This window comes from Carassius auratus, chromosome 21 (assembly GCF_003368295.1).
Source record: "Carassius auratus strain Wakin chromosome 21, ASM336829v1, whole genome shotgun sequence".
Classification (NCBI taxonomy): Eukaryota; Metazoa; Chordata; class Actinopteri; order Cypriniformes; family Cyprinidae; genus Carassius; species Carassius auratus.
In genome coordinates, this window is record NC_039263.1 from 13468849 (window position 1) to 13485714 (window position 16866).

The 16866-nt window shown below is 37.2% G+C and overlaps 1 protein-coding gene across 5 annotated transcripts in view; it reads right to left on the bottom strand.

The window, feature by feature from the left end:
• cadm1a (cell adhesion molecule 1a) overlaps window positions 1-16866 on the bottom strand; it is a 280121-nt gene that overhangs the window by 46962 nt on the left and 216293 nt on the right. For all 5 annotated transcript variants that reach the window (XM_026196118.1, XM_026196121.1, XM_026196120.1 and 2 more), the window contains 3 exons: window positions 14918-15055; window positions 9830-9988; window positions 2663-2759 (listed from right to left, as the gene is read on the bottom strand). In XM_026196118.1, the coding sequence (XP_026051903.1) occupies window positions 2663-2759; window positions 9830-9988; window positions 14918-15055 (394 nt within the window). The remainder of the gene's footprint in view (window positions 1-2662; window positions 2760-9829; window positions 9989-14917; window positions 15056-16866) is intronic.

The following is a 16866-nucleotide window of genomic DNA, read 5'->3' on the forward strand; positions in this document are numbered from 1 at the left end:
AGAATATAGAGTTATCTCTGGCCAAGGGATCTCTTCCTTAGGCAAAGATGTTGCCTGAGTATTATATAAAGATTTATAGGACAATAAATGGCAGAAAAATTCAAAGTTGGATATAAACTTGAGCAGTTCAGTCTATTTCTGAATATGGTTTACAAGAATGTTTTACAAGAAAGTAGTAACTTAGTCTTGCTTATATCATGTTTAATTCAATGTTTTATTTTATGTTTCTTGGTCAATTTTTTTTGGGTGAAATCCTCTAGCAATATATTAGTAAAAATTACAATCAAAGTGGAACATCAATTGTTTCAATAGATTAAATAAATGAATTAAATAATTAATAATAATGATAATAATAATAAAAGAAACTAAAATATATTCTGCAATCATGAAGAACTGGAAAAAGCATGGCAACTTAAAAAAAGGGACAAAATCTAGATAAAAAAAAACTTTTTTTGTCAAATGGTGAAAAACTAGAAAAAGTATTGCTATATATGTATAAATATATGTTTATTCTGCAACTACAAACAACTGGAAAGAGCATTGCAAACTTTTTTTCTTTTTTTAAATGACAAAATACAGAAAAAAAACAAAAAAAAAAATCCCAAGTATATGTTTATCAAATGAACCATGCGAGTAATTCCATGGACACAACAGTTTGTGTACATGATTCTGAATCCAAATCAGACTTTTTTTTTTGTTTTTGTGTGCAATATGTTATCATGTGAATATGTGCAATTTGTGCTTTCTGAGGCTAAAACCAGCTATGGCCCTAACCTCAGGAAAAAAAGATCAGTTATGGTCAGTAACACAGATTGTGGGATTCGACCAATGTCGCAGCCTACGGCATTGGCAAATGAACTACATTTTGGCGAAGTAACAAATAGCGAAAGGCTGTGATTTTCTCTTGTCTGCCTCAATTAACTGCCACTGCGAGCGATCTCCTTTTGTTCTCTAAACACCTGAACCGGGCACACAACAGCCTATTCTACTTTCACAGTGATGAGTAGAATGAGCTATACCCACTGTGGAAAAATAAAAGAGGCTCTAAACTCTGCTCGGCTCTCACAAGTTTCAATGGCACTGCTGCAGTGTAGTTATTTCCCAAGAGCATCTGAGGAGCCTTTCCCTTGTTGTTCTGGTTTTTGTGTCAGTGTTTAAACTTTTTACCATCCTGTTTAAAAGGGCAGAGAGGGGAAAATACGAAAAAAACAAAACAAAAAACCTTCACAGCTTCGAAAACAAAGGACTGGTTCGCGTTCAATAGCAGTTGATCCTCCGCCTCTGAGGACAGCAAAACAATATTTGATGGCGAGCAGCGAGTGGGGAATCTCAAAGAGTCTCAATCTGAGGTTAAATATGCATGTATGGCATAAAGATGCAGACATTCCTGATATGGAAAGGGAGAAATGACCTAGAAAAAGTGCCTTATTGAGAGGAAGGCATGAGGAAAAACACACAGTGGAGGGGCTGCAGAGAACCTGGCATGAGGCGGAGAATACAAATGGGATGGCAAGCCAAGCCCTGCACTGTCTGACAGTAATGACTGCAGCCCCTCTCCAAGCTTTAATGAAAATGACTTCCAATTTTCTGCTCACTGTATTGATTGTATTTTCATCTTTATTAAATGAATTCGGGTGGCGCCTCGTCTGCCCGCAGCATTTCGCTTTGGGGATGTTAGGGGCCTGCTGAATGTAAAAACACTGGAATGGCTTTCTTTACATGTGCTCGGACAATGGACTAACATTAATAACTCACTCATTGCTCATGTGCAATGACCACAGAAAATATGTGGACACTTTTGTTTAAAAATGTATGAATTTCACTGTATTAGATATCAAACCAAGTGGAATCTGTAAAAATATAGAAATAAAAAATGATATTTTGGTACAAAATAGGAAAAAAAAAAAAAACATTTTGGGGCTAATGTGTATTTTTCAACAAGGGCGTATGGAAAATTACTATTATTAATACTGCTGGAAAAAAACATGACCATCAAAAATGCATTTCAGCTTGTACTCCACAAGAAATTGCTGCATGTTCAATATAATTAACTAAATGTAATAAATACAAAAAAAAAAAAAAATTGAGCTTTCTTTGAACCATCTTTCAAATTCTATCACATACACACTTTTTTTTTTTGAGACAACAATAATTGTTTTTTATGTTCTGAAGCTAATTCTGGAAGTTTTGCTAATTGATTTAGGTTTTGTATACATTTCATGCTGTGTACAAGATAAAGTAATCAACAGTCAATTATTTGGTAAAAAGCCAACCTATATATTGCACGATCAAATTCAGCAAATATTTTGCCAAGCGTTCTTCTCAATTTCATTGCGTAGGCAAACTAAATTAAAGCTCGTAGATCAAGTGTAAAATAGATTTTTTTGATTAAATGCCTCAAATGCAATTAAGCAATATCACAAAATATCTTGAAATGGTGCTTTTCCAATTTAATCAGGATCAGGAATGTGGTATAATTAATAACACTGAACGCCTTGTGATGGCAGTCAAACATTTGGCTATGGGTTTTGGTAGAGGACTGTTCTCACTGTGGATGAAAGCCCATGACCCTGACTCATCCGTACCAGAACAAACAGTTGGAAAGTTGCCAATATTGTCAGAAATGGAACACATGGGAGAGAGAGAGAGAAAGACATCTTACTCTGGTTTGCCTTTAACCTGGCACGTCAGTTCCAGACTCTCGCCCTCTCTAATCAGGCCCTGTGGAAACTCCACCTTGATCGTCACCTCAGGTTTATCTGTGGAGGAGAAAAGTAAAGCACATCAGCGTCTTGTGCCCCCAGGCTGCATGAAACTTTAAACAGCCTTGCCTTTGTTCAACACTTATTGGATTGTTCTCAGTCATTTGGTTTGACTCTTCAACATTACCATTGTTTGATACAAAATGTGCGCATGCTTTTTTTCTATTAACCTTTAGAGTCATTTAAACATAATCAATACACCCTGATGTTTGCTGTGTATACAGTCAGAAGTCATGACATCACCAATGTCCATATTCAAGCGCTCTCAGCATTGACCTTTCTGCTCCGTAAGTACTGCCCTTTCTCATATCTATTAAAACGACTGGCCGCTCAATGGTTCTATTCTCCAGTGACTGGCAGCAGGTAGCCCGCTGGCTTTTTGCACCTTGCGTCAGCCTTGCCTCTCAGGCGTAGCTGCTACATTCAGCATGAAATGTGCCCTTCTCCTTGGCAAGTCTCAGTTCTTTTCCAATTCAGCTGGGATTAGACTTCCTGCTGTGTTTGTACAGTGCAGCAGGAGGGGTGACATTCAAACTGACGTCGGACACATAACTAACGCTCTCTCACGTCGAAGTATCCAGCGTCGTGTGTCTCGACACCGTCGGAGGGTAGGATCTGACATACAGATTCACGCGGGCCGGTCACTCGCTCCACATTTGTGTGAACTCCTTGCGTAACTGTATTACACCTGTGTGCTAATTTCTGGTGTCTAATAGGATTTTTCGGTCTGTCTGGCGGTCTAATAACATGATGAAACTTAATGGCAAACAGCTTATGTAAGAAAATCATAGAGACATTTAGGACCCTTGGCATTTAATGGACTGCATAAGGCTGTCGTGCTGCTGCTTTTGTAGATCGTTTCTAATATCAGGCAAATACTAAATAGGCTCCTGTTTGACAGGTAGTGTTTCTACATATAGGTACATGACAGACAAAAACAGGAAATGGCTACCTTTTTGTTATACTGAGTGCTAATGAGTGCGGCGAGAAAATAAACCATAAAAGACAGAAAAAAAAAAAAACTGAACATGAAAAACACTAAAAGGCAAGAAAGTGTTACTGGCCTTTCATTAGGCATAATGGAAACAAGAACAACAGTTAGGTGTGCGAAATAAAAAGAGAAACAATAAGTAAATAAACAAAGCATAAGAAAAAAAAAAAGAAGCAAAGTCTGCACAACCTTTGCCAATAGTAATTCTATTAGAATTTATATACCTGTAGTGGTAACACTTTACAATAAGGTTCCATTTGTTAACTATTTTATTGCATTAACTAACATTAACTAACAATGAGCATTACATCAAAATGATACATTTAACAGTATTTAATATTCTTTGTTAATGTTAGTAAATTATATTTATGGTAATAAAAATACAACTGTTCATTGCGTGTTAGTCAGATCCATTAAATAACATTAACAGATACAGCTTTTGATTGTAGTAATGTATTAGTAAATGTTGGAATCAGCAATAACTAAGATTAACAAATGCTTTAGAACAGCTGCACTCAAGGTCCACTTTCCTGCAGAGTTTAGCTCCAACCTTGATCAAACTCGCTTGCCAGAAATCTTGAAGAACTTGATTAGCTTGTTAAGGTGTGTTTGATTAGGGCTGGAGCACAACTTTATAGTAAAAGTGGACCTCGATGGCCAGAACCCCTTTTTAGACATTTTTTTTTTTCATTGCAAGTTTATCTTAACTAATGTAGTTAATTAATGTTACCAATATAGGGCTATCAGTGACCATACTAGCACCATTAAACCCTCTAGAAGTGAACTTGAAATCAAAATCACTTCTTTTATTGATTCGTGTTTCTGTTCTCATTGTGAATGATTCATCGTTCTCAATACAATACCTTCTTGTAAAAACAACAGTCAGTTGGACTCCATTGATTTCCATTATATTGACAAAAACACGATTTAGAAAATGTAGAAGGAAGCCAGTCCTATGGGTTTGGAACATCACAAGAGTGAGTAAATGACAACAGATTTTTCATTTTTGAGAGAACTATCCCTTTAAAGTTCTCATTATTCATAGGAGGCCATGGTATGCTTGCCAAGCCCACCACGGTTATGTAAGTGGGCTCCACATGAGATGTGTGCTCTGAGGTTCCTGATGTTTTCTTGGAGGTATTCATCCTCTCAAACTGACAGGTTGTAATGGCTGAGCTATGCCTTTCCAGTCATACGCTACATTCCATAGCTGGCCCGCATCCAGCCCTCTAGTTTCTCAAAGGAACTCATATCTAATATTCCTTCAGTAATAGAGCTTGAAGTGGCGTTCCACAGATGCTTATGCGACAATGCTGTGTGTATATTCCATGGATGTGGGGGGGATATTAGAGCTGCTCCCATGTGCAACTTTAATGACATAATTCGCTCACTTTGGCAAGCAATGTGGGTTAAACAGTAGACATGCGCTGATAGATGAAACAGTGGGTTTGTAATGTAAATAGTCCAGAGTCATTAGCATGCATGAATCAGGATAGGCAGGAGACCTTGCGTTGGAGGTAGGTCATGCATAAGGGTCAAGGAATTTACAAAAAAATCCACACAGAGAGATGCTGAGTGTCCCGTGGATTCAAAGGGTGAAAGATTAGCTTGCTGAAACCATGTCAAAGTCGCCCGCAATAACCCCCAGATTCTACTCTTTCAATTTCACCAGCTCTTACGGCACTTTGAATAGACTGGATGCTGAGTGAACAGTGACTTGACTTTGACCCACGGATTTCACACTTTTTTGATTTTTAAAGTGTATGACAGAGAAAAAAAAAAGCGTCAATGTCCTGACAAGATTTATCACATTATTTCAGGGCTGACGTTTGAACTGGCATTTTGGGAATCGCTATATTTGTTGAGTGCTTTGCCCACTTGATGCTTTCCTGTTTGACCTCTTCTATCAACAAAAGGTGATCTGTTGGTCTTCAATTTGTCCAAATTACACCCTGTCAAAGCTAACATTTCTGTGTCCATGATGGACAGCCTGGTCTAAAGCGAGAGAGAGAGAGAGAGAGAGAGAGAGAGAGAGAGAGAGAGCAGTCCTCTCAGAAGTTCTGTAAGAGAAATATCCACCTGTTTGTCTCAGCTCTGTGGAGACTCCTTCCATTTCTCCCCTTGTCATCTTCAAACTCTTCGCATGAAAGGCTCTGAGTGAAAGTTTCTTGCTTTGAAGCTTCCCCTGCATTAGTTCCTTTCCAGCTTGCTCTCTCTCTCTCTCTCTCCTATGCACACCAGTACTAAATCCATGGAAAGCAGCGCCACCGGCCTCCGGTCTCCGGCTTGTGTCTAGCTGGTGTGTCAGACAGAAAAGGCCACTCTAATTCTAATAACACAATTATTGACACAAGAGTCTGTCGTCATTTCTTAGCACCGCCACCATGGAGCATTTAATTTCCCTCAAGCTGCTGAACTGCACATTGGTGGAACTGTTTGCATGGTGTAGCTATCAATATTTCTGTCTTATTTAATATCCAAAGCAACGGTTTTCTATTTTATATTGCAAAAATGAACTCCATTACGGCTGCCTTCACTCAATGATTTTTAACATTGATTGTTTTCCCAGTTTCAGCAGCATCATTTGAAAAAAAGAGTGAGCCAGACAATGACTCGTGCACCAGCTCTTCCCGAGCATGACAAAGGCTGGCCGTGTGCACGAAATCCAGTTAAATAGCACAGACAAAATGGTTTTACATTTTTCTGCTTTAAGTTGGGCACCAAATATCCTGCAGTTTCTGGAGATGTGTTGCCTTTGGTAGATAAAGGTCAGGCAAAGAAGCCTTTTCCGGTGATTTTCTAAACCCAGTGGCAGGCAAGATTAACCTCAAGAAGAATATGCTTGAGGACCCAAATAAAACATCTTAAAATCATATCTGTATCTGTGTAACAGAAGACAGTGCCCAAGGCTCTCCTCCAATCAGAGGCACAATCTCTGTGTCATGACTGAATTACCCAAGCGCAAAAACATGTTTAATCTTTCATCACAGGCCAGGTGACCAGGCAGGGCTAATGTCTGCTCTTACAATGGAAAGGATAGGCCTGAGTGATTTCTAACACAAGGACAAAGATAACACGAAAAAACCCATCTCAAAAGAAAAAAGGAGGAAGAAACACACCTTTATCTAGTCAAAAATGAATATATTTACATTATTAATATATGTTACCATAATATACTATAATTTAACAGTAATAATTCAATGTGTGCATATTTAAAATGCTGTCACATATGCTCTATGATGTTAATATTTAACCCAATAATGAGTAATGTTACAGCTATATTTAAAATACTGTACATATAAAATGCTATCATGCTGCCCTTTGCTCTCACATCATACTTCAAAAATAAATAAATAAAATAATTAGAAAAACACCTTTATTTTTCTAAAGTTATCACTTTAAATATATTTAAATTACTGTTATTATTCACATAATATTACATTTTTTAATAATTAGCAATTCTACATATATATTAAAAATGATGTCATGTTGTCCTTAGCTTTATTGTCTTTAGTTCATAAACTAAATAAAATAAATAGTAAATATGTTTAAAATATTTGATTAGTTCATTTCAGTAATTCAACTCAAATTGTGAAACTCATGTATTAAATAAATTCAATTCACACAGTGAAGAAGGTGCACAAATAAAGTGCAGCACAAAAGCATGCAATGACTGGCAACTTTAACATTCTTAAGGATATTATGGCAAAATTATCTCTTTCCTTTTTCAAACTGTTTTTTTTTTCATGAATATGATTGACCTGAAGAATGAAAGCAGTATCATAGGCTACACTTGGGAAATTATGAGCTTTATCACCACTTATCAGCACTAGGATGTGTGACAATACACTTAGCTCAAGAGATGTACAGGTACTTGGTTCACTAGAATGAGGCAATATTTTTGTACTATTTCAAAGATTTTTTTAATGAAAATATTTGTCTTTTAATCACACAAACCAAAACAATGCAGTTGTATTTTGAAATATTTTAACTAATCTAGGGCTGTAACTATTAATTAGTTTGGTAATCAAGTAATCTACTGTTTATTTTGACAGTTGAGTAATCTGATATTTTTTAGTAATACAAATAGACCTGTGGAAAACAGGCGAATATTTATATATGAACAATATTACTATGAGGCAATGATAATTGGTTCAAATAAAGTATCAAAACAAAGTAATTACATTGTTTTGTTGAACAACCCTGATAAAATAGGCCTACATGAAAGTCGTGTAGAAGTATGGTAGAAGTATGAAAGTATGGTAACCCATACTCAGAATTGGTGCTCTGCATTAAACCCATCCAAGTGCACACACACACACACACACACACACACACATGCATACCCTAAATGAAGTGTACTAACTTAATAATATCACAACTTACTAATATCGTTACAGCGCTTTCCACCTCATGAAATAATATTGCGAGATCTTGTGCACTGTTAAAAGCCAGGTGAAACAGTTCTGTATTTATATCAGTCATGCTGCATCGTTAATTTTGCTTAAAATATATTGTTTTATCAAGGAAAAGAAATAACACATTTCAGATACTGCCCTTTAAAAATTCAAGTACTTTTCAAGTACAATATCAAAAATATGGCAGTTTTCCAGGGTTTTCCAGGACTTCAATTTCAAAAAGTCAAATATATATATATATATATATATATATATATATATATAAACACACAAACACTAGACATTTTATTAGGTACAGCTTGCTAGTACTGGGTTGCACCCCCTTTTGCCTTCAGAACTGCCTTAACTATTTGTGGCATAGATTCAACAAGGTGTTAGGAACATTCCTCAGAGATTTTGGTCCATATTGACATGATTGCATCAGGCAGTTGCTGCAGATTTGACGGCTGCACATCCATGATGCAAATATCCAATTCCACCACATCCAAAAGCTGCTCTATTGAGATCAGGTGACTGTGGAGGCCATTTGAATAAAGTGAACTCATTGTCATGTTAAAAAAAAAACAGTCTGAGATAGGGATGGACACGGTCAGCAACAATACTCAGGTAGGCTGTGGCGTTTAAACGATGCTCAGTTGGTACTAAGGGGCTCAAAGTGTAAATATCCCCCACACCATTACACCTCCACCAGCAGCCTGAACTGTTGAGACAAGGCAGAATGTATCCATGCTTTCATTTACTTTACGCCAAATTCTGACCCTACCATCTGAATGTTGCAGCAAAAATCAAGACCCATCAGACCAGGCAACGTTTTTCCAATCTTCTATTGCCCAATTTTGGTGAGCCTGTGCAAATTGTAGTCTCTGTTTCCTGTTCTTAGCTGACAGGAGCGGCATCCGGTGTGGTCTTCTGCTGTAGCTCATCTGCTTCAGGGTTCGATGTGTTGTGTGTTCAGAGATGGTATTCTGCATGCCTTTGTTGTAACAAGTGGTTATTTCAGTTACTGTTGCCTTTCTATCATCTCTAACCAGTCTGTCAATTCTCCTGCGGCTCACTGGAGATTTTCTCATTTTCGGACCATTCTCCATAATCTTTTTTCATAGCGCATAAACATTAACAGTGCATTATTTATATTATTATTTTTATTATAATCATTTTGAAAGTATGTTGCTCACTGGCTCTACAAAAAACACATACAGACAAACCATGAGTCACAGGAGGGGTGGGATGTTAATCAGTACTGGCTTGGGATGGGTGTCATCACGCATCTCGACCAATGAGAGCATTTGGGGTGGGCCTAAGAGTGCAGCAGCGCTCACATAAAGCACGCCTGATCATCCACAAGCATCAACATTCACAAACCACTGTTCACTGTTGTTTTTAACCGAAATCTATGCAATTTGCTTGTGCATAAGTGGGTAATAGGGAGTTTCCAATAGCACATAAAAATAGCTGTATGTATGTATATATATATATATATATATATATATATATATATATATATATATATATATATATATATATATATATATATATATATATATATATATGCTTCAAAAATAAAACAAAAAATTCAAAATTAAAATAAAAATTAAACATACATAATATTCACATAATATAATATAAATAAATATCTCTTAAAGTGTCCCCTCACTCACATTGTACTTCCAGGTACTTCTGTGCCTGAAAGTCCTTGACTGCTGGATGGTCGACAATGCAAACCACAGGAACTTCATCATCCTCTCTTGTGACGGTAAACCTCAGCCAGCTAGTCACAGTGAACATTCTGTCATACGTGGCCTCCACTTTAGATTTGCCTGTGAGAGACAGAAACCATTGAGAGACATACAATTCAAAATTAATCGCTTTCATTATCATCACTGTCAAGAAACCACGGGTGGCTAAATGTATTGAAGGCCACAGTATACGTTACATCCTGTGAGCTGTCTAACAAAGCAGATCCCCTAACGACTCGCACATATGTGACATATTGAGGCTTGCTGTAGCTTATCGATGACATGTGTACAGTAAACAGCCCCCTGCAGCTTCATCTGAAATGTGACCATATGGGAGGGGCCATGTGGCTTAAAAACAGCACCAAATTGCTTCCTTTTGAGTCTTGTTATGTAGCTGTCACTCATTGGCAACTGTGTGGGCTGTGATGGTGTGTTTGTGCTTTATGAAGTGAGATATAATGGCTGTAGTGGATGCCTCTGACCCGTAGCCCTCCTTCAGCAGCATCAAGTGGGCATGAAGAACACAAAAGACTTGGAGTCATTGTGTGGCTCAGACAATAGCCTTGCAGCACCGCACAGACCTCCATCACTCAATTACTGCTCTGGCCTTGTGGAGAGAAACATGTGTGGGTGGAAAGAGAGGAAGGAGGAGAGAAGGGATGAGTGAGAATGCAAAAGAGAGAGGGACCTATTGTCCTGTTTGTGTATTTGTAAAGAAAAAAATCCACTTGACCATTAAAAAAAAATGAATTAGATGTGGTAGTGACAGACTTAAAGAAAAGAAACAGAAAAATGTGAGTTTGAGGGAGGATAAACACCAACGTCACTTTATTATAGGTGTGTCAGTTATGTGCCACTAGCAGAAAATATAATGAGTGTTTTCAAAAAAGATTTCCTCTAACCATTCCCTCCGTCTTGCCCCAAACTAAGACCACTGATTAAGCGGTTTATGCTTTTAGGAAATAAATGGCCTAGTGTACCTAAAAGGAATAGTTCACACACAAAAATCGGTAGCACTTTATTTTACAGTCCTGTTCCTCATGTACATACTATGTACTTATTATAGTAATTACAATAACTATGTAATAACTAGGTACTAACCCTGAACCTACCCTTAAACCTAACCCTACCCCATGTAGTTACCTTGTGTTACCAGAACTTTCTTAGATAAATACACTATAAGTACACTATAAGTACATGTTAGTACACGTACTGTAAAATAAAGTGCAACCCAAAAATCTGTTATCATTCACTCAGCCTCTTGCTGTTCTGAACCTTTATGACTTAATTTATTCTGTCGAACATAAAATAAGATATTTTAAAGATATTTTTGTACATATAAAGCTGTTTTGGAACCCATTCACTTTCATCACATGGATGAAACCAGATCTTCACTCTTCACAATAGCTTGCTTGAAAAGGTTTGGAACAAAATGAGGGTGGGTAAATTATTAATCAATTTTTATTAATTTGTTTTATTTATTTATTTATTCTATTATTGTGAATTATTATTATTATTCAAAATACTATTTTCCATTTTAATATAGTGTAAAATGTAATTGATGTATTTTATGCCAATGTTGAATTTAGAGCTAAGTATTTCAGCCTGGGCTCAACGAGCCCCAATTTTTTGTCTCGCCCCTCTGGGCCAAGCTTTAAGCCAATTTTCCTGTCATAGTTCAGATCCTGATTCGCCATCCCCTCAGAAGCACCTTTAGAGAGAAGTGCATCTTTACGGATTATGATTATAATGAAAGAGTTTTTGTTTTTGATTTGTTTTATTTCGTTAAGTAGTGATTTAAAGCTTTGTATAGATTTATTTATCATGTCTGTGAGGCATGTATTTTCAGAGTTTCGGTTAGTATTTGTGAAGTGCTCCTGTTCAAGATGAGATGGCAGAAAGCGCATGTTTGTTTTCTTTATTTTATAAAAGCACAATGTTTTGTCGATATTGTGAGTGCACACAAATAGAAGTAGACACTTTTTAGTTCAGAATGTGTACTCTTATATTTATGAGCAAAAATGACAGTGTAGGCTATTTTTTAGTTGTTTCCACGGTGCCTCCATGGTCCTACAAAGCACGCTTTAGCTTCCTCTGTCCACAAAACTTGGATATATAGTGCACATTTATTATAGCACAGGTATAACGTTTAAACACTGTTATATGCTTGAACTGTTTTAGTATATCTAGATTTTATTTTAGGCAAGTCGTGATGATTTGAGAAGGCTGACTTGATCAAACCAAAATTCATATTTTCAATATTTTCAATATTTTCTGATGAATAGAAAGTTCAAAAGGACAGCAATTATTTGAAATAGGAATGTTTAACATGATTAATGTCTTTACTGCCACTTATGATCAATTTAATGTGTCCTTGCTGAATAAAATCATGAATTTATTTTTGATAAAAATAAGTCTTACTGACCTTACTGACTGTTTATTTGTATATTTGGATTAAAGTTACATATGGAGCAGTTGTATCATATATTGCAATTTATGTGTGGTTCCTATGTTTCTTTTTGTCATTTATGTGCAGATTGCATCTATCTTCTGGCTGTGTTATCAATGCAATGAACAATCAATAATGCTAATTTTACCAAAAATCATAAAGATGTCCAAAAATGGCACTGCTGTGTGGAATTCTGGCCATCTCAGTAATGCAAACTGTTTTTTCCCCCGACAATTCCTTGTCTTGAGCATTTATTTCTTCTGCTTGCAGCATTATCAGCAGTGAATGGATATTCAGACAATCATACAGTATCTCAAATACTGAAGACACAGAGCTCATTGAGAACCCAGAAGCACGTCTATATTCTCCTTCACAATGCCACAGTCACTGCTGATAAAGAGATAATCACAGGTCAATCACTGTCATTCAGACATTTCTTCATTTCAATAACATCTCCCTTTTTGAAATGCAAAGGAGCTCTGATTAGTCCCGATCTGCAGCGATACAGTGGGCTGAATATCAAAAGAGATCCTGTCCCTATTGAATTCACCATTTCTTCAATTTTTTTTGCTCTCTATAATTTGCCCTCCCCCTTTTTTTCTTCCATTATTCAATACCTTCCGATGGAAAGTCACTCTCTGGAAGAGGGCAGTCTGGAGATCTGGGGCCAAACGAGTATTTAGCAAACTTCCTTAAAGCCATTAAAACTTCTAAATTGTGCCATTGTGTTTCAGCTGAGCTTAGACGACTAATTGAAATGAGATTATATTTTTAAGCAATGACACAATGAGCGGGCCCGTCGTCGTCTGACAGGAGGAAATTAACAACTCATTGTTTCCCGACGTTTATTCAGCTAGTCTTAAGAGACAGGTGTGTGTCAACAATGGAGCAGGATGTAAAACAGAAGTACTAAACGCAGCACAAAACACGGAGAAGCCTGGGAAGGTTGTGTATGTGTGGGCAAGAGGGAGAATGAGGCGGTACATCATGGGGGCGGCTGAGTTTACATTCCGGGGCTGTATGGGTGTAACCTTTAAATGATATTTAAAAAAGCCTGATTATCCTAGAGGTAATTAGGCTGAATGATGAGGACATTTAATTAAAAATAAATACGAAAAGGCGTAGGGGCCAAAAGCAATTTCCAGCCAGTGAGTGCCAGCATTGCACTGCCTGTGTCAGGAAAAGGGTCCCTTGCTTTCTTCAATCTCTTTCTCCTTCTCCATTCAAACCGTTCCACTATCCAACTACAGAATATTCATGTCCTGCTGTCCATCTCACTGAGGCGAACTCGTTCATCTTTAGTGCTACATTTGTCTAACTCTCCAATAATATATTAATGTTACATAAAAACAAAATACCCGGTGACAAATGAACAGAACAATGCTGTGTAATATCTGACGAAACTCCCAGTGGAGAGAAACAGAGACCCCAGACTGAGCTTATCGCTAATTACCAAATGAAAACATCCGTCCCGGACTCCAATTTAGCTGTCTTATTTGGGGTAGCTGTTATTAGGACAGCTTATAAGCAGTAATTTGTACATATGCAAATTGCCTGTGTCTAGACGGCTGTGGGTTAAAGGTAAGGCCTCTCTCTTACCCATACGGACCATTATGGAAAATGAGCTGAGCTTCTGTGAGGAGTATTCAGGTAAGGATATGTTGAAAAGGAGGTGGTAACTTAGGACTTTTATGAAAACATCATAAGACATTCAAACATGTATAAACTTTGGACTACTATATGTAGAGAGGGGTATGTCAAATACTAAATATATACACTGCTGCTCAAAACTTTGGTCACTACATGATTAATATATATACATTTTAGTGTTGATGACTCTTATTCTAAAATGTGCAAAATAGGAATAGTAATAACAAAAAAAATTGTGGATGGGTCCAAATGTTACACTTTTAGTTTTTAAAAATACAATTTGTATTTATTTAGGAAATAAATCAATGTTTTCAATAATGTGAACATTTCATGATATTGTACATTTGAAATTACTGTTTGCTATTTTTTATATAAATGTAAAATTTGTTACAATAAATTTTTTTTTTTACATTTATGCATTTAGCAGATGCTTTTATCCAAAGCAACTCACAGTATATTCAGGGCACACATTTTTTATTTTATTTTTTTTACCAGTATGTGTGTTCCCTGGGAATTGAGCCCATGACCTTTTGCGCTGCAATGCTCTACCACTGAGCCACAGGAACAGATAAACACATTAAAACATTCTACACTATTTTCTACTATTCTATTATAAATGTTACTTTTTATCATTTTAACAGGTATTTGCCAACTAAAATTCTCTCTTACTGTTCACATTTTTGAATAATACTGTACTGTAGATTCACCCATGACCTGCAAAGCATAACATAAACCAAACAAAGTTTGTTGCTAGTATTAAGTCTTTTTAATGTGTTTGTCTTTTCGATACAAAAAGTCTCAGAGGACAGTGCACTAGGGAAAACCTCACGCTGTGGGATGCCAGGCAAAGCAAAAAACAAACCGGGTAAACACCTGGTTCGTTTGAGTGTAAACAATGTGACTTGACCCACCCTGTAGCTCTTTGTCTCCTTTCATCCATTTGATGGTTGCGGCAGGTTTGCTGCCCATGGAGGTGCAGGTTATCTCTGTCTCGTTGCCCTCTCTGACGATGTCCTCGCGGGACTCTATGATTGGGTTTCCTGGTGGGACTGAGAGAGGATAGACAGATTTTACAAGGCGGTCTGTAAATCAAGCACCACTAGAGTCACATTCAGCCCATGGTGCACTGATAGCCAACTAAGACACTTATACTGGGGGATGAACACTTCATAGACAATAAAGAGGTGAGCAAATGCATTCTGTTTTACAAATGACATAAAGGAGCATATCATGAGTCATTGATAACTACAATATGAAAAGTGGAGAAACATCTTGCTTAACATAGAAAGCAACACATCCAGTAGACTGGAATAAATCTTCTAGAACATTCTACACTGACCTGAATAATTGGAAATGTTCATAGTCATATTGTAACCAACATATCTAAAGGCTTCCTTTTCATTTTGGTGCTCAGTTGGATATGCGGTGATAACAGTGTTTACAAAAGACATGCTAACTTTCATTGGTCCTTACTTCCAAGAGGGTCACTGCATCTAAAATGCTTGCCTGAAAAGGTCACCTAAATCTTAGGCTTCTAGAAATTTGGTATAAATGTGTGGCATCTTTTGGACAGGGTAATTCAGGTTTCTTGCTCTCCCCGAGCAGCAGGGCTCCATTCAAGCATTCTGCTTCAACTCGGGTATCTGTAGCTGTGGAGCCAGCCACTCAACGGCATTCAGTGAGCTCTCAGCAATCCCACTCCCTCAACACCCACCCTGCACTAAACTCTGCTCTCAAAAACGGAATAATCACTTTTAAGTGCGGGTGATTTTTCCATGCAGTTATGTCAAGACGCAGAACGCAGCAAAGCGTTCACATGTACACAAAGACACACAGGCACAAACACATAAACAATAATTCTGCTGAATGGCTCCACCATGCAGCTGAGTCCTCAAAGAAAGTAGCAGGTGAAGTGTTTGTTGAGTTTAGAGGGCTTTCAGCATCCCCTCCAAACAGCAGTGAAAGTGTGTGTGTGTGTGTGTGTGTGCACATGTGGGGTAACGGCTCCGTTTTGAAATATGAATGACTTGGCGCTCAGGATCTGGCTTGGCCACGTCTCAGGCCTTCTGCTAGGTGAAGATGAATGGCTATATCTCGATTCTACACTGCTGCAGCATCTCATAAAAGCTGCTCCACTCTAGTGATTGATCATAAAAGGGTTTCTCAGGAAACAAAGAAGCCCTGCGAGTGTGTGTCTGTGGGTGTTTGTTTACGCGCCAAGTGCCTTATGAGAAATCTGACAGTCAAAACAAGAGGTTGAGGTTTGTCTAATCCAGAGTTTCTCCACCTTGGGGTCATGACCACATGTGGGAAGATTTTATATTTTATATATATAAATAAATGTGTTCTAAATAAATAAATAAATAAATTACAAACATATATTCCTAGTAAGAATTATTGGTAAAAAGAAATAAAAAAATATCAAGAAAAATTCCTCTGCTCTCATTCAAGAACAAACTCCAGCATATTCAGTTGCCAGACACTACTGAAACTTCAAATGGAACCGGGTTGTATGGTCAGATGGAGAAAAAAAGAAATCTTTTTTTTTTTTTGGCAGCAAACACACAAGATGGTTTTTGTGCACACTAAGATAAAAAGTACCCCATGCCTACAGCTAAATATAATGCTGGATCTTTAATATTGTGGGAATCTTTTTTTTAAGCTGGAAGTCCTGGACAGCTTGTTCAGATACACTACATGGCATCATGGATTAAATCAAATAGAACAGAAAAACAGAACAGAACAGAAAAAAAAGAAGTGAGCTCAGAGTGGTTTGTGTTTGAAATGCATGCTTTTGTATCAATATCTGAAAGCACTTTAAAAGGGTCTGAGATTGTTTGGAACATTCACATATGGACCA